Source organism: Mastomys coucha, unplaced genomic scaffold (assembly GCF_008632895.1).
Source record: "Mastomys coucha isolate ucsf_1 unplaced genomic scaffold, UCSF_Mcou_1 pScaffold21, whole genome shotgun sequence".
In the NCBI taxonomy this organism is placed as follows: Eukaryota; Metazoa; Chordata; class Mammalia; order Rodentia; family Muridae; genus Mastomys; species Mastomys coucha.
Genome location: NW_022196904.1, coordinates 68,864,878 through 68,880,476, shown reverse-complemented (window position 1 = coordinate 68,880,476; position 15,599 = coordinate 68,864,878). Strand labels below are relative to the sequence as shown.

The 15,599-nt window shown below is 48.8% G+C and overlaps 1 protein-coding gene across 6 annotated transcripts; it reads right to left on the bottom strand.

Annotated features, from left to right (window-relative positions):
* Nucleotides 1-4,734: 4,734 nt before the first annotated feature.
* Aen (apoptosis enhancing nuclease) lies at nt 4,735-13,547 on the bottom strand. Of its 6 annotated transcripts, none has more exons than XM_031387046.1 (4): nt 13,463-13,547; nt 10,180-10,780; nt 7,058-7,258; nt 4,735-5,987 (listed from the first exon to the last, which is right to left on the bottom strand). In XM_031387046.1, the coding sequence occupies exons 2-4, from the start codon at nt 10,714-10,716 to the stop codon at nt 5,721-5,723; spliced, it is 1,005 nt and encodes a 334-aa protein (XP_031242906.1). In that variant the 5' UTR covers nt 10,717-10,780; nt 13,463-13,547; the 3' UTR covers nt 4,735-5,720. The 6 variants fall into 6 exon arrangements, with proteins under 6 accessions (XP_031242906.1, XP_031242910.1, XP_031242907.1 ...); XM_031387050.1 differs by having other exon boundaries at nt 10,180-10,666; nt 13,463-13,546; XM_031387047.1 differs by lacking the exon at nt 13,463-13,547 and adding an exon at nt 13,289-13,453.
* Nucleotides 13,548-15,599: the final 2,052 nt, after the last annotated feature.

Below are 15,599 nucleotides of genomic sequence, written 5' to 3'. Positions count from 1 at the left end.
ATTTTCTCTGGGTCAGAAACTTGTGATTCTCAAATTCCTGGGCATGGAACCCCAAGAGTAGAAGGGATGGGGGTGGGGTGGGGCTAAAATGAGCCTGGGTGGGGAATCTGGCCTAGCTCCAGACCTGCTGCCAGACACTTAAGCACTGCTCTGTAGGACAAAGGCTTGCCCCCCCCCCCCGGGGGGCAATCGTTGATGAAGGAAACCGTCATTGTTTGTCCAAACTGTTTATTCATGGAGGAAGTTAGGGAATGCCTCATCTGCTTGTGGAAGGACCTCAGCTGTTGTCCCTACGTGACTGATTGTCACAGTCCTCTCAATGGAGTGTCATGGTCAGTCAGGAGTAGATCTGAATGCCTACTGGTCTCAAGTACGAGAATCGCTGGGGTTCCAGAATCTCCTCGACCTTAACAGATTTTCTGTCTGGTGGCACGGTCCACTGTCCAACCTAGATAGTTTATCTATAGAGAATAGCAGTTCTCAAGCAGATGAGACATCACAAAGACTCGGATAAGAACTTCCCAGATGTCTGACTTTAACAGACTTCAAAAAATCAAATGTTTGGGTTGAGGATGTAGTTCAGCTTGGTAGAGTGTTTGCTGAGCATGCAAGAAGCCCTACGCTCGATGTCCAGTCCTGCATTAACCAGATATAGTGGTTTAGCATGTGATCCTGGCTCCAGCTGATGGGGGATAGGAAAATCAAGAGTTTTAAGTCATCCTTAGTCACACAGCAAGTTCAAGACTAATCTGGACTACTTTGAGACCATGTCTTTAAAAAACAAACAAAAAAGGCGTCAGACAGTGGTGGCGCACGCCTTTAATCCCAGCCCTTGGGAGGCAGAGGCAGGCAGATTTCTCAGTTCAAGGCCAGCCTGGTCTACAGAGTGAGTTCCAGGACAGCCAGGGCTATACAGAGAAACCCAGTCTCAAAAAACAAACAAAACAAAAACAAAACAAAACAACAACAAAAAAACCAAGGCAACTCCGAGGCAGCTGTCGTCTGTCCCACTGCCCCTTCCTTCTCATCTCTTTCACACCCTCTTTGAACTATGGCTTCTTCTGGTTTAAACTCAAGCTCTAGCCTTGCTCTGGGCTTTATTTGGTGACCCTTCCCAGGCCCACAGGCCTCAGATGCCTCCTTCTGATGATGTTAACTCTCCCCAGTGCCAGGACCAGTGACTAGACTCTCGTAGTTCTCAACTGTCCTAATGCTACATCCATTTAATACAGCTCCTCATGTTGTGGTGACCTGCCCCCAACCATAAAATTATTTTTGTTGCTACTTCGTAACTCTTAATTTTGCTACTGCTATGAACTGTGATGTAAATATCTAATAGGCAGGACATCTGATATGTGACCCCTGTGAAAGGGTCATTTGACCCCCAAAGGGGTCATGACTCACAGGCTGAGAACCACCAGACTAGAGGAACCAGTTTGGTACCTTCCCACATGCTCTTGTCTCAAGGTTTGGCATTTGCTGCCCTGTTTCAAAAATTGCTTTTCTGGGAGACATTTAAAGCAAACAAACAAAACGTTTACCTTTCTACAAAGTGACAGTTCCACCAGATTACGACTTGAGGACCAATGAATTTCTTGGGCTTACTTATGGGGCATGTGTGAGGCTACTTACAGAAGCCAGGAAGGACATCAAACAAACACACGGGTAAGTCTTCATCTAGTGTGGGTCCCTGCAGCTGCTTAGCGGGAGCACCAAGCTTCCCCTGCTTATATACTTTACCATTGCCTGAGACCCCAGACCCCATGCAGGTAGGGCAGAATTGCGTACAAATGGTTGAGGGAGCAGTTGAAATCTCAGATGAGGGCCCAGAGACCCTCCCAACCCCCCCCCCAGGGGCTATCAGGTCAACAAACATAACTGTAAACAGGCACAGATAGAGGCGATTTTGTTTGAAGGCCAGGATTACACCTGCATCATCTGCCTGGCAGCTCCCCCTCCAGGCCTCTATGTGTAAGTGCACCTCCTGTCTTCATTAACTGATAGTCTCCAGCCCTATCCTTTTCTATGCAAGTCATAGTGCGCCTTCCATTTGCTCTCTTGTGGTTCCCCAGAGCTGGGCCTTGGCTCCCAGAACCCAGCCTGAATAATGCTGAACTTTTGTCCAAGTGTACAGTATGTACTGCTGGACCCAGTTACTGGTAATTAACAGCCCTGAACGGGGAAGCCCTGACCCCAGCTGGTGGGCTCGTTCCCAGCTTCCCCTGACAGCATCAAACAGCAAGCCAAGTCCACAGGCCTTGATCAAGTGACAGCAGGAGAGTCACTCATGGCAAACTTGTTACCCTTCCAAGGACACATCCCATCAGCTGCTTACCTGTCATGTCTGTAGCTAACAGGAGGTGGCTACTGGATGGCTTTTTCTAATCCCCACTGAGCCCAGTCATGCACTGAATGGACAATTCATGCTATGGCTCTGGTGTGACTTTGGAAACCAAAGGCCCCTGGTATAGGGGCTCAGTTCCCAGTGTGGTTGAATCATGAAGTGGGGCCTAGTGGGAGGGATGTAGGGGTGAATGATACACACCACCCTCCTGAATGGGTCGATACTGTCTTTCGGAAGTTCTAGGCTTTTGTGAATATTAACTGTATTTAGCATTGTGCTAGTGGCTTAGAGTGGTTTCACCGTCCAAGCCTCTCCCACTTCCTGCCTTGCCATGTGGTCCTTTCCACATGTGCTCCTTCTGTTAGCACATCATTCACTATAGTAGGGGCCCTCAGCAGAGACCTGCAGACCAGCACCATGCTTTCCAATCACCACGGCTGTGATTTATCAGTCATAATCAAGCACCAGCCTCAGGTGTTTTGTTACAGAATACAAAACAGACTTAAACAATTAACCGCATCAGAGGCACTTCTCCCTAGAGGCAACCTGCCCTACAAGCTCAACTGTCTTAAACTGAGGCCAAGGCAGAAGAATCATCACAAATTCCAAGTCAACCTAGGTCAAACGGTGTGACCCTTCCTCTAAAACAATTGAAATCCTTGTGAACTGTTGATGAGAAAGTAAACTCAGTTACTGTAGGAAGGTGACAGTTGCTTGGTGTGGACGGCATGGTGACCACTGCTGCTTGACAAAGTTCTGGCATCCATGGACACTGCAGGTCACAGTTTTCCAGCATCCTTCTACTTTGGTCCTTGATGATTCTCACATGTTATGGAGTTTCCTTATGTTTCTTCCTTTGGGGAATTCTGTGTGAGCTTTGGTAGAGGATGTGAAAGTATACAACAGCAGTCTCTAAACAAAAGCATTCTTTGGAAAAATTGTACCACAGTGGAACCATATAGCATGATAACTCTGCCTACTCCTACAATCTCCTTTGTGCCCTTGTTTGCACCAAGAAAGATGGTTCCAGGAACTCTCAGGCACTTACAGCCTGAGAATGAGAACACACAATCCAGAAAAACAATGGGCCCAGACCCAGAGTCTGAGGCCTTGGCAGTTATGGGCAAGAGTTCAGTTAATAAGTACAGAATAGTTCCCGTAACTGATTCTCTGCATACATGACTTACAGGGTGAATAGCAATTTCTGGAATGCTCCACAAGGAACACTTTCTGTTAAGAAGTTAGACTGGCTCCATCACCTCTGCCACAAACATACAGGAGGAGCATACATTGAAGGAATTAAGATGGTGCGGCACAATGAAATAAGAGTTAAGATATCAGGACTCTCCCTTTGGTAAGCACATGAGAACAGGCCCATATTGTAAAGTCTGGGCAAATAGGATGCAATGAGCTCAATGCTTATTATGCTACCTGGTACAAACACAGCATCATGCTCCTTGAGGAATTAAAATTGCTCTTATGGGTTTGTTTCTCAGGACTCAGGTCTGACACCTCTGACCACAAAGGCTGAGAGCGTGCAGGAGGAAATGTAAAGGGGCGCCTGGTGGGGTTGCTGAACCTTAGAGAAGAGGAACTTAGATGCTTGCTGGGCTTTATTCCTTTTATGTCAAAGAAAAATACTGCCATAAAGTTGATTACCTCTTTCATTCTGGATGTTGAAGAACAGGGCTAATGGGATAAAAACAATCTGTGAAGAAAATCATAACCTCTTGGAACCATTAAGTCTGCTTTCCACATTACCTGTGACTAAGCTGCTATGCACATATTGTAGATGCAGTCTTTTAGTCAAGAAACACCAGCTAGCTACCCTGCTTTACCCTCAGATCCTGTTAGTGTCCTTCTCCAGATGACACACCTCCCTGGCCCATCAATTCCCCTCCTGGGCCTCTCTCTAAAAACAGGTATCTGTATACCATCTATATGGCTATCTTAGTCACAATAGTGAGAGTTAAGTGACCTGAGGGAGTATTGTGCAAGGACTCTTACTTGTAAAGGGCAGAGTCTTATAGGAATGGCAATGTGTGCTCAGTGTCGATGCCAGCACTGAGTGGGCTAAGGCAGAAGGATCACTTGAGATCCATAAGGACTTACAAGCAGCTGGACTCTATCATGAGATTCCGTTTCAACAGCAAAAAAAAAAATCCCCCAAACAATTTCTGATGTGAAAGCCTAGCTTTGGGGAGAGACCAAATCAAACACTGCTGTGTAATAGCCAACTCCAACTGAAATCAGAAACTGCTGTAGAGCTAACACGTACGTCTTGGAAGGCATCTCAAGACCAGCATCCAGCAAAGCTCCGAGCCCTAGGCCTTCCCAGCCCTCGCACACCCTCCAGCCCAGCTTGAGCATCCAGAAAAGACCAGTTCACCCACTTTTCCAGTTGCACTTTATTCCTGTGCGAATGGTCTGGTACCACAAACAAGCTGACTTCTCCCAGCTAACAGTTCCCCCACCCTTCAACCCACAAATGCTACTGCCCAGCATCAAGGCTGGCACAAGCCGCTGCTTTTTAAGGAAACAAGAGCTCACCCCTGGTGCCAGGCCAGAAGTGGTGGTGATGATTTGGCCAGCTCCCTCTTCCCCTGGCAGGGAAGAGCCAGCAATCAAACAATCCGTGTGACTAACATTTTCTGCAATCATGGACAGTGGGAAATGTAGTCTCAGTAGTGTCCCTTTATATCTGACCCTGTCTGGATTACTGTTGTCACTTTCCCAATGCAGGGTCAGGAGGCTGATGTGGAGACAGAAGCTGGCAGCAAGACCTGCAGAGACCTCTGAACTCCCCTGCAATACCCTTGCCCTGGCCACACTCCATCTGATGGAAAAGCCAGGGGAAAGAGTCCTGCCTGAGCCATAGCTGCTCAGAAATCAGGCCTGAATAGAGCCCATCCTGCTCATCACTAGGATACACTCAAAGTGCTTAGACACCCCATGAGGTAGGCTCTACCACTCTTCCCACTTTACAATGGGGAAGCCACGGGCTTGTCTACTGTCTCCATGCTAAGTGGCAGGAAAGATGAGACTATGTCAGAGGATGGTGTGACCTGAGCCCTTGCCTACCAGTGCCCATAAGTTATCCCAGACCAGTGGTTCTCAACCTTTCTAATGCTTCGACCATTTAGTACAGTCCCTCATGCTGTGGAGACCGCCCCCCAAAATAAAATTACTTCTGTTGCTACTTCATAACTATAATTTTGCTAGTTATGAATTATAATTTAAATATCTTTGTCTTCTTAGGCAACCCCTGTAAAAGGGTTATGTAACCCACAAAGGAGTCCTGACATTCAGGCTTTGACAAACACTGCCTTAGAACTCTGATCCTGGTAACTAGGCGATTACCTCTTGCCCTGTGTGACTAGGGAGGAGCATTCCTAGCTCCCTGCCCTTCCTCCTGTCTACCCTGGGCCCCCCTCGTCTCCCCCCTGGTGCTCTGGGTCAGGTCCTCGGGCCAGTACTGGTCATCCATGTACTGCTCCACATCAGTGCTGCTGTCAGGCCCCCTGTCCTCGGGATGGGCCTGGGCGGAGCTGGCCACGTGCTGCTCCCACTGCACCTCCACCAGCTGGTACAGCTCCATGGCTGTCATGGCGTCTTCCACAGATGAGTGTCCCTGGTGGCCAACCTGTGGACAGCAACAATATCACTAGGTGGTGAAATGGGCCTGACTATCTCCCCCGAAGCAAAGCCACAAAGCCAGCCTTGGAGGGTCAAGAACAGTTTTCTCTGAATGGAGGCTGTTATGATTTTGATACAAAGTATACCCCAAAGGCCTGTGTGTTGTGGGCTTGTGCCCCAGCAGACAGTGCTAGCTTGAAAGGTATTCAACCGAGGTGGGACTTGGCCTAAGGAAACACATTGCCTTGGGAATATTCTGTCTCTGTTCTTTTGTCTGCTTCATTTTCACTATGGGGTATATAGTTCCAGACGTGTCTACCACCAAGATGTTTTCTGCCTAAGCACATGGACCCTATAAATCCACAAACCAAAATAACCCTTCCTTTATGTTGGGCTGGAGAGAACGTACCGTGGTTAAGGGCACTGGCTGCTCTTTCCCAGGACCCACATGGTAGTTCACAAATTGTCTCTAACCCGGTCCCAGAGGACCTACTGTCTTCTTTTGGACTCTAAGAACATGTCAAGCATGTGATGCAGATGTATGTGCAGGCCACCACCTACACATATTTAAAATAAAATTCCTGAAGTTGGGCTGTGGTGGCACATGCCTTCAACCTCAAAACTCAGGAGGCAGAGGCAGGCAGACCTCTGAGGTGGAGTCTAGTCTGGTCTACAAAGTGGGTTCCAGGACAGCCAGGGCTACACAGAGAAATCCTGTCTTGAAAAACAAAACAAAACACAAACAAACAAAAATAAACAAAATCCCTGCTCCAGAGGTTAGAAGACGGATACCAAAACAGAGCAGAGCAAGAGTGACAGGACCCTTGATCTGAGCCTCTAGAGCTAGTGAGACAGAACACATCCTATGGGGATGCAGGATCTCGGCAGGAGGTAGGCCAGCAAAGAACTAAAGAGATATAGCTAGGGGAACTCCCTGGGGAATTCCTGAGGAATGAAATGAGGTGGCTACGCCCATACAGCCTGTCTGCAAGCACCAGGTCACAGTGCTATCCACACCTCAGCAATTATGGAAGTCAGATGAGCTCCCTCCCTCCCAAGAGGTACCTTACCACATACCTGGATCTTCTTGTGCAGCAGGTTCAAGGCCAAGTCCTTAAGAGAGACCCGAGTTCTGGTGAGGGAGCTGGGCTGGCTGAGCAGGTTTGGGACATAAGTGGTATCCCGGGTCTGGCTCCGAGGGTGGACGTACTTCAGGGCCTGGAAGTCATTGTGCAGTGCGTGCCCCACCACCACCTTGCCCTTCAACAGCTTAAGGATCTGTGGGTGGAGAGGGGAGGTGGCAAGTCCCCACTGTCAGGCAGGAACACACCTAAGCTCTCCTACCACTGGTGCACGGAACCCTCTCCCCCACCCCCCGCCACAAGTGGGAGGCAGCAGTGGGAAAGGGAGGAGAGAGTCCATGAGCCTAGGCAACCATGATGCCCTGAGTTTGAATACAAACTCTTCTTAGAAGCTGCAAAAGGAATATTATCTGCATCATTCCAAGGAACAACTGTGAGGGTCAAAGATGTATGTACGCTATGTATGTGTGGTATAGTATGTATGGTATGGGTTGTGTGTGTGTACATAAGCATGCATGCCAACCAGGTCATCGAGTTGAGAGGTCCAATCAGCTTTGCACTGGCACAGACACTTCTTAGCTGTAAGACCTTCTCAGTCACACTGCCACCCAGGTCTCAGTTCATCAGCCTTCCCTGGAAGACTCCCATGATCCTCATCCACCTAGGAGCCCTGGCCCTTTTTTCAAGCCATCCATACTTCCTAAGTATGGATTTGGCTTTTACATACTTTACACATTTAGCTCTTGGGACGCTCTATCCTCCCTTCCTGCACCATCCGCTCCATTCAACTTGACCAGCGGTGCTCAGCCAGGGCACAGCACTTACAGATTTGCTTTTGTTTGTTGGGATGGTTCTTTTGAGACAAGGCTCCCTCTGTGATCAAGGTTAGAATTTAAATCAATTCTCTTACCTCAGCCTCCCAACCAACTTACTTTCTGATCAATAAAAACATGCTGAATGAAACCAACAGAACTGTGCCTGGCGCAGTTAAGAGTTAAGTAGAGGCCAGGCAGTGGTGGCGCACGCCTTTGATCCCAGCGCTTGGGAGGCAGAGGCAGGTGAATTTCTGAGTTCGAGGCCAGCCAGCCTAGTCTACACAGAGAAACCCTGTCTCGAAAAAACAAAACAAAACAAGAAAAAGTTGAGAAGCCCTGGTTGGTACTAAAGGAAACGGTTCCTTGCTCCTCCTTCCTTCCCTCTGAACCTGCTCTGCAGCTCTGGACACATCCTGCTCCTCCAAGTCTAGCACCTTCCTCACACTCAGAGAAACAGGGCTAAGGGACTGCTAATGCCTGACTTTCTGCAGCCTACCTGCCCCAGTGTGGAACCCAGTTTTTGTAGCCTGAATTAAGATGCATATAGGCTTTTGATAGGATCACCCTGGTCTCATACTCCACCTGCCATCAAGAGGGGAAGAGATCATACTCCACACTAGCCTAAGTGAGCACAGAGAAAAGGAGCCTGGCCCAGGCTCCACAAACATGGATGGAAGGGCTCACCACAGGCTCACCTTCCTACTGCTTCTACTCATGATCAAATCTTTCCAAAGCAAAGCTTTGGGCATATGGTATGTGTCTTAGGGTTCCCACCGCTATGGTAACCCACCATGGCCCTAAGTGGGGAAGGGGCTTATTTCACTTTTCAGCTCCATCACAGGGAATTCAGGGAAGAAACTCAAACAGGGCAGGAAGCTGGAGGTAGGAGCTGATGCGGAGGTTGTGGAAGAGTACTGCTTAGTGGCTTGCTCAGCATGCTTTCTTGTAGCACCCAGAACCACAAGCCCAGGGGTAGCACTGCCCATAGTGATCTGGGCCCTCCCACATCAAGAAAATTCATCCAAGGCTTGCTAACATGCCAGTCTGGCGGGGACATTTTCTCAACTTTAGTTCCTGCTTCCTAAATGACGTTGGCTTATGTCTAGCCAGCACACTATAACAAAGATCACAAGATGAGGTTTATCAAAATTTCCCAAACCTTCCTAATCCCAATAACCCAGAGACATTAAAAAATAGTTCTGTTCTACTGCTTGTTTTGAGAAAGTGAATTTGTTCCAATACAACTGTGATAGGGCAAAACTTCAGAATGTGAATTTCACCTTTGTTTCTGCCTAATTCTACACCTGAATAAATGTTACATGAATGCAGAAAACTGCTGCCAGCTGAACAGAACCAGGAGCACACAGCACCGCATATGTCCACCATCTGCCAGCAATTGTGTTGTTTGCTTGGGCGCTGAGCCACATCAGTCTTATTAGACTCAGTGTCAGACTCAGTGCCCAACTGCACACAGCCACAGCGGTGTCCTCCTGCCCTTCCTTCCACAAGCCATCTCAGGCCTTTCCTAATCATGGCTCTGCTTGCTGTACCCACGGCATTTCCTAACCACAGCAAAACTAGAGTGCCAGTTTTCAAGTCTTTTGAGTGTTGTGCTTAAACACCATTTCCTTATAAAAAACCCTGTGGCACAGATCAGGTGTGGAGGGCCAGGAGTCAGTGCACAGATGAGCAGGGGCAGAGCCCTGAAAACGGAGACTGCAAGCCTTTATACTAATAAGAGCTTCCCTTACCAGCACTAGGCATGGTTCTGTTGATATTTCTCAACAGGTGATTAATTAACCTTGAGGCCTATTTATAGGGCAAGCTTGCTTAACCATGATTTTCAGATAGCCATGGCAGGGCCCTAGAGATCTAGGGTAACAGAAGACCTTCTAGTCCATTTATAAGGCTTTGCTGTTTCCTAGAGTCAAATGCCTTTGCAGATTCCTAATATATAGGGGAATACCAACTACTAGTCATTTTCCAAGCACTGGAGAACCATAAGGAGATGGGACAAGACTGTAGGCAAAGTTTATAGATGCCGAACATTCTGTAAGTTATGCCCTTACCTGTCATATAACCTTTCTACAAGCAGTCCCTTGCCTACCAGCCTGGCAACCCTTCAGAGTGGCAGCACCTGGATTTATGTTAATCCAATCCTCTGGAAAAGGAACTCCATCATGTCTGGAGAAGTAAAGTGACTTCTCCAGGCCCCTCGCTCCCCAGTCACTAAGTGGTGCCTCAAACCAGGGCGTCTCTCCCCAAACTGTCATTCTGGCCAAATAAGACTCAGGGCTCTTACCTCCTTCTGGGCCACCTGAAAGGGGATAGCCTTGTGCATGTGCTTGCGGGTAATGCCGCTCCAGCGGGTGCGATAGTCCACAATGGGCATTTCAGGCCGGATGTACTTGTCATAGAGAACATCACCACTGTAACTCACCACAGAGCAGCGAGCTAGCTCACTCACCCGCCCTTGGGGGCCTGTACCCACCATCTCACAGTCAATTGCCACACACTTGATGGGCCCAGACCTTGGGGCTTCTCTGGGGACAGGCCTTTTGCTGCACAGGCCATTGCTGCCAGACCTGGCCTTGGGACGTTGTCTCCTGCTGCCTGAAGCCTCTGTGCCTGCTGGCATCTGTGATGGGGAGGGCAGAGGACAGAGTCCTGGCCCTGGTGCCATGCTCAACAGCTCCTGCCCCTGAAGCAAGGCCTTGCGGGCCATGAATCTCTGGTGCTGCCGGCTTCTCCTCTTGTGTCTTCTCCGAACCACATCTTTGGTATTCAGGCTGGTGAGAGATGGACACTGAGTAGACTTGGGGACTTCCCCTGGCACCATGTCAGCCAGCTCACAGGTAGGGGTAAGAGAAGCTCTGGAGGCTGTCTGCCAACGGGGCAGTGTGCTGAAGAAAGAGCACATAGGAAGAAGGGCTGGGAGGAGGCCACCAAGGCGCCCTGCCTCTCATCCTCAAGCACCTGACTGAAACTCACACACCTTTACCAAGAACTGCATGCAAGGGCTGGAGAGATGGCTCTTCCAGAGGTCCTGAGTTCAATTCCCAGCAACCGCATGGTGGCTCAAAACCATCTACAATAGGATCTGATGCCCTCTTCTGGTGCGTCAGAAGACAGCTACAATGTACTCATGTAAATAAAATAAATAAATCTTGAAACAACAACAACAAAGAACCGCACTCAAACACTGCACACGCCATCCTTGCCTCCTGTGAATCCTCCCAGCAAGTGTCACATGGAATGTACCAACACCGCAGAGTATTGTCACCCTTACTGTACAGAAATGAGGCCCAGAAGCTGAGAAGCTTGGCACAATGGCTGATAGGAACCCAGAGGCCATGCTCTGATCCTCCAGCTCACATCAGTGGTGTGAGAAGTATGGCTACAGAAAAACAGTCCAGCTGAAAACACATGCACCGAAAATCCTGCAGAACAAGGTTTAACCTGAGTCTTTATAAACTGTTGTGCTCCCATGTCTGTCTGCCTCTTACATACATACACACACACACAATCTTACACACAGTAAGCTCAATAGCTCTCTGCCTCTTTCCTCCAGGAAGAAACACTGAGTTAAGGAGAGCCTGGTAAGAGGGGATGCGGCAGGATTTCAGATGGATGGGCCAGGCAGCCCAAGGTGGAAAGTGTTCAGAAGAGAAACAGAGTTAAGAGCCAGGGGGAGAAGGCAAAGTGCTTGGTGCAGCCTAGAAACAGGTAGCAGAGAGCATGGAGACAGGTGATAAAGGATACAAAGTCACTGGAAGAATGCAGGGGGGCATTGCATCTACCTCACCAGAGGATGAGGTTAGACTAGGAGCCTGAGCAATAGTATCATAGGGTGTGAAGGCTTGTATATGCTTGGCCCAGGGAGTGGCACTATTAGAAAGTGTGGTCTTGCCAGGCAGTGATGGCGCACACCTTTAATCCCAGGGCTTGGGAGGCAGAGGCAGGCGGATCTCTGAGTTCAAGGCCAGCCTGGTCTACAGAGTGAGTTCCAGGACAGGCCAGGGCTACACAGAGAAACCCTGTCTCAAAAAGAAAAGAAAGAAGCCCGGCAGTGGTGGCGCACGCCTTTAATCCCAGCACTTGGGAGGCAGAGGCAGGCGGATCTCTTGAGTTCGAGGTCAGCCTGGTCTACAAAGTGAGTTCCAGGACAGCCAGGGCTAGAGAAACCCTGTCTCGAAAAATCAAAAAAAAAAAAAAAAAGAAAGAAAAGAAAAGAAAGAAAGTGTGGCCTTGTTGGGAGGGAGTGTCACTGTGGGCGTGGGCTTTAAGACTCATCCTAACTGTCTGGAAGCCAGTCTTCTCCTGTCTGCCTTTGGATGGAGATACAGAACTCTTTAGCTCCTCCTGCACCATGCCTACCTGAATGCTCTCACCATGATGATAATGGACAGAACCTCTGAACCTGTAAGCCAGCCCAATTAAATGTTGTCCTTATAAGAGTTGCCTTGGTCATGGTGTCTGCTCATAGAAGTAAAACCCTAACTAAGACACAGGGAAAAGTAGCAGTAAGAGGAAGAAAGAATAGTCCCGTGTTTGCTGATGCCAGCGTGTGCATGAGGAGTAATGGTCCACTTAGCCAGGGGGAGGCTCAGCGACCCATGCTGACTCAACTGCTCTCAGCTTGCTCACCGCTCTCTAAAAAGCATCCCCTCTTTTAAAAACGGGTTGTCAGCAACTTCCTCATTTCCACAAACCACACCTCAGAACTGACAAATTCAGAACCTCAATTTGCCTTAGCCCAGCAAAGGGAGAAAATCTGGCCTAGAAGACCTGTGCTAGCCCTGCTGATCATGGACTTTGAGGGTGAAGTGGGGGCAGGAGAAAGGACTTTCCTGTTCCTGACTCTGTGGACATGTCAGAACCAACAATTATCAAGGGAAAGCACTTCCACAGCTTGCAGCCCTCGGTGGAGCTCAGTTTAGCTGCGGAGAAGTATTCAGAGGACACAGCCCTTTCAGCAAGGTCACATACAAATATTCCACATCTTAACTCTGGTCGGTGTGGTAGGGACTTGGTCTTCAGGTGAGGGTCCCTGACTCAAGAGGATTCCAGATGAGAAGGAATATAAACTACAAAGCCAGAAACGTCACTGTCATAAGGGCCCCACCTGCCATGCCCTGCCATGTCCAGATCTCTGTCAGTGGGCCTGTCTAGACCCTGTTCTAGCACAAAATAACCAGATGGCATCAGGAAGTCACTGCCCCTTAACCATTAACCGTCCTAGGTGGAAAGCAAAATTTGGGGACAGGACCCGAGATGTCACCTTCAAGTCACGATTGCGATAATCATCCCAGTTTGAGAAAGGCTGGCGCAATAAGGTCCCCGATGCTACCAAATGGCTTACCAGACCAATTTAAAAAAAAATAATAAGTATGAGGACAGCCCGCGCTCACCAGCTGAGGCGTCCAGTAGACGCTCAACGTCCGCGCCGTCCCCCGGGGCCCGCCGTCCCGGGCCGCGTGAGGCCGCACCCCAGCCTAGCTGCATACCACCCGGTCCCGAGAGCCACAGGCGACTGGCGAGAGGAACCGGCGACCCGGGACACTCTGAGGCCGCCCCCAGCTCACCTGTAGACCCAGCCGCACTTTGCCAGCCTTCACGTGGAACCCTTGCGGCTGCGGAAGCTGCTTGCCCGGACAAGCCCGGCTTCGGCTGCCTGTCTATTGGTTCGCTGGGGCGTAGCGCCCGCCTAAGGATTCTTCTGATTGGTTGATCCGGCTCCTCCTCGAGTAGGCGTGCCAGCTAGAAGGGGAGGGGCTACAGAAGTAGGAGGGCCTGGCCTGTGCCGCGATAGGGTAGCGTTTAGGAGGTTAGTGAAAAGCAGAATGGAATGTGCGGCTTCTGCCCGGACGCTTAGTGAACTTCAGCGTTCAAAAGACCTAAAGCGGCAGAGAGCACACCCAGATCTGCCGCCCCTCCAGCCCTAGAGTTCTGAGAACTCGGTGAAATAATACAGTATTCATTAAACTTGGGGAAAAAAATCAGGTTTGCTGCTTCTGAACTGCTTTTTCAATATTTATTTATTCATTTTTGGTTTTTGGAGACAGGGTTTACTCTGTGTAGCCTTGGCTGTCCTGAAACTCACTCTATAGACCAGGCTGGCCTCGAACTCAGAAATCCGCCTGCCTCTGCCTCCCAAGTGCTGGGATTAAAGGTGTGTGCCACCACTGCCCGGCTCAATATTTATTTGATTTGGGGTTTTTGTTTGTTTCTTTATTTTTTGTTTTGTTTTTGAGACAGGATCGCCTGAGGCACAGTCGATCCTGTCATTTTCTTTCTTTTTTCTAGTGTCAAGTTCACACAATGTCCTCGCATTTTCTGTGTAACTGTAAATGATCTTCTTGCCTCTGACTTCCTAGTGCTGGAATTACAGCGTTTTGGTTTTTTGGTTTTTTGCCACCACACCTATCTTATGTATTCCTTTGTGATATTTTATTCATATACTCATTTTCCTATGAAAACTTTTTAAAAGGGGATGGGAGCATTGCCTCAGGAGGTAAAAAGGTGATTGCTCTCTCTCTGTAAACTCCACAACCTGAATTTGATCCCTGAACCTTCTTCAGCAGATGCAGAGCCAGGCATGGTTGCACACACCTTTGATCCCAGCACTCAGGAGGCAGAGGCAGGTAGATCTCTGAGTTCCAGGCCAGTCTGTTGTACAGAGCAAGTTCCAAGACAGCCAAAGCTACAGAGGAGAGAGAGAGAGTGGGAGAGGAAGAGGGGGAGAGGGACAAGCAGAGGGAGAGGGAAAGGGAGTAGGAGAGGGAAGAAGGACAGATGAGCCAGATGCAGTAGTACGTATCTTTGATCCCAGTACTCCTCAGTTAGATGATATATGGAGATTGAAAAACTAACTGAAGCTCTCTAGCCAGCTAGGATAGGCAGAAGCATGATACCCCAATCAACAAGAAACTCCCTGAAGTTGTCCTTTAGCCTGTACGTGTGTGCTCAGCCCCCATCCCTAGACACACACACACACACACACACATACACACACACACACACACACACACAACAGGCTTTTAAAATAAATTTAAAAAGGGAAAACTAGGAGTAACTGGGTCCAGCGGGACTAGGCACACAGGAACTCTACTAGCCCAGTGACTTCAGTTCCTTCCGGTCTGTCTGGGTTAGTGTTCTGAGAAGACCTTGGGCACAAGCTCTGCAGCCAGTCCCACAACTCACAGAGAAAGCCACACTCCCAGGTGATTTAACAAGCCCAGGATACCAGGATCCCAGAATCACAGGATCACAGAGTCAGCTTGATTCTGAGGAGTTCTGACACAACCAGGATCACAGGAAGGCAGGCTCCAGTCAGATTTAGCAAGGGCAGGTAGCACTAGAGTTAACCAGATGCCAGGGGGCAAGCGTAAGAAAATAAACAACACAAACCAAGGTCACTTGCCATCAGAACCCAATTCTCCCACCATAGCAAGCCCTGGACACACCACTACACCAGAAATGCAAGATTCAGATATAAAAATCACTTATCATGATGATGATACAGGACCTTAAGAAAGACATAAATAGCACCCTCAAAGAAATACAGGAGAACACAGGTAAACAGCTAGGAGCCCTTCAAGAGGAAACACAAAAAATACCTTAAAGAACTACAGGAAAACACAAACAGGTGAAAGAGCAAAACCATCCAGAACCTAAAAATGGAAATAGAAACAAAGAAATCAGAAAGAGAGACAACCCTGG

Excerpts from the sequence above, each read along its gene's own strand:
- Aen (XM_031387046.1), bottom strand. The coding sequence starts at position 10,716 with ATGGTGCCAGGGGAAGTCCCCAAGTCTACTCAGTGTCCATCTCTCACC. Across the intron at positions 7,259-10,179 it reads TTCAGGTGGCCCAGAAGGAG|ATCCTTAAGCTGTTGAAGGG; the intron begins GTAAGAGCCCTG and ends CTCCACCCACAG. Across the intron at positions 5,988-7,057 it reads TGCTGCACAAGAAGATCCAG|GTTGGCCACCAGGGACACTC; the intron begins GTATGTGGTAAG and ends TGCTGTCCACAG.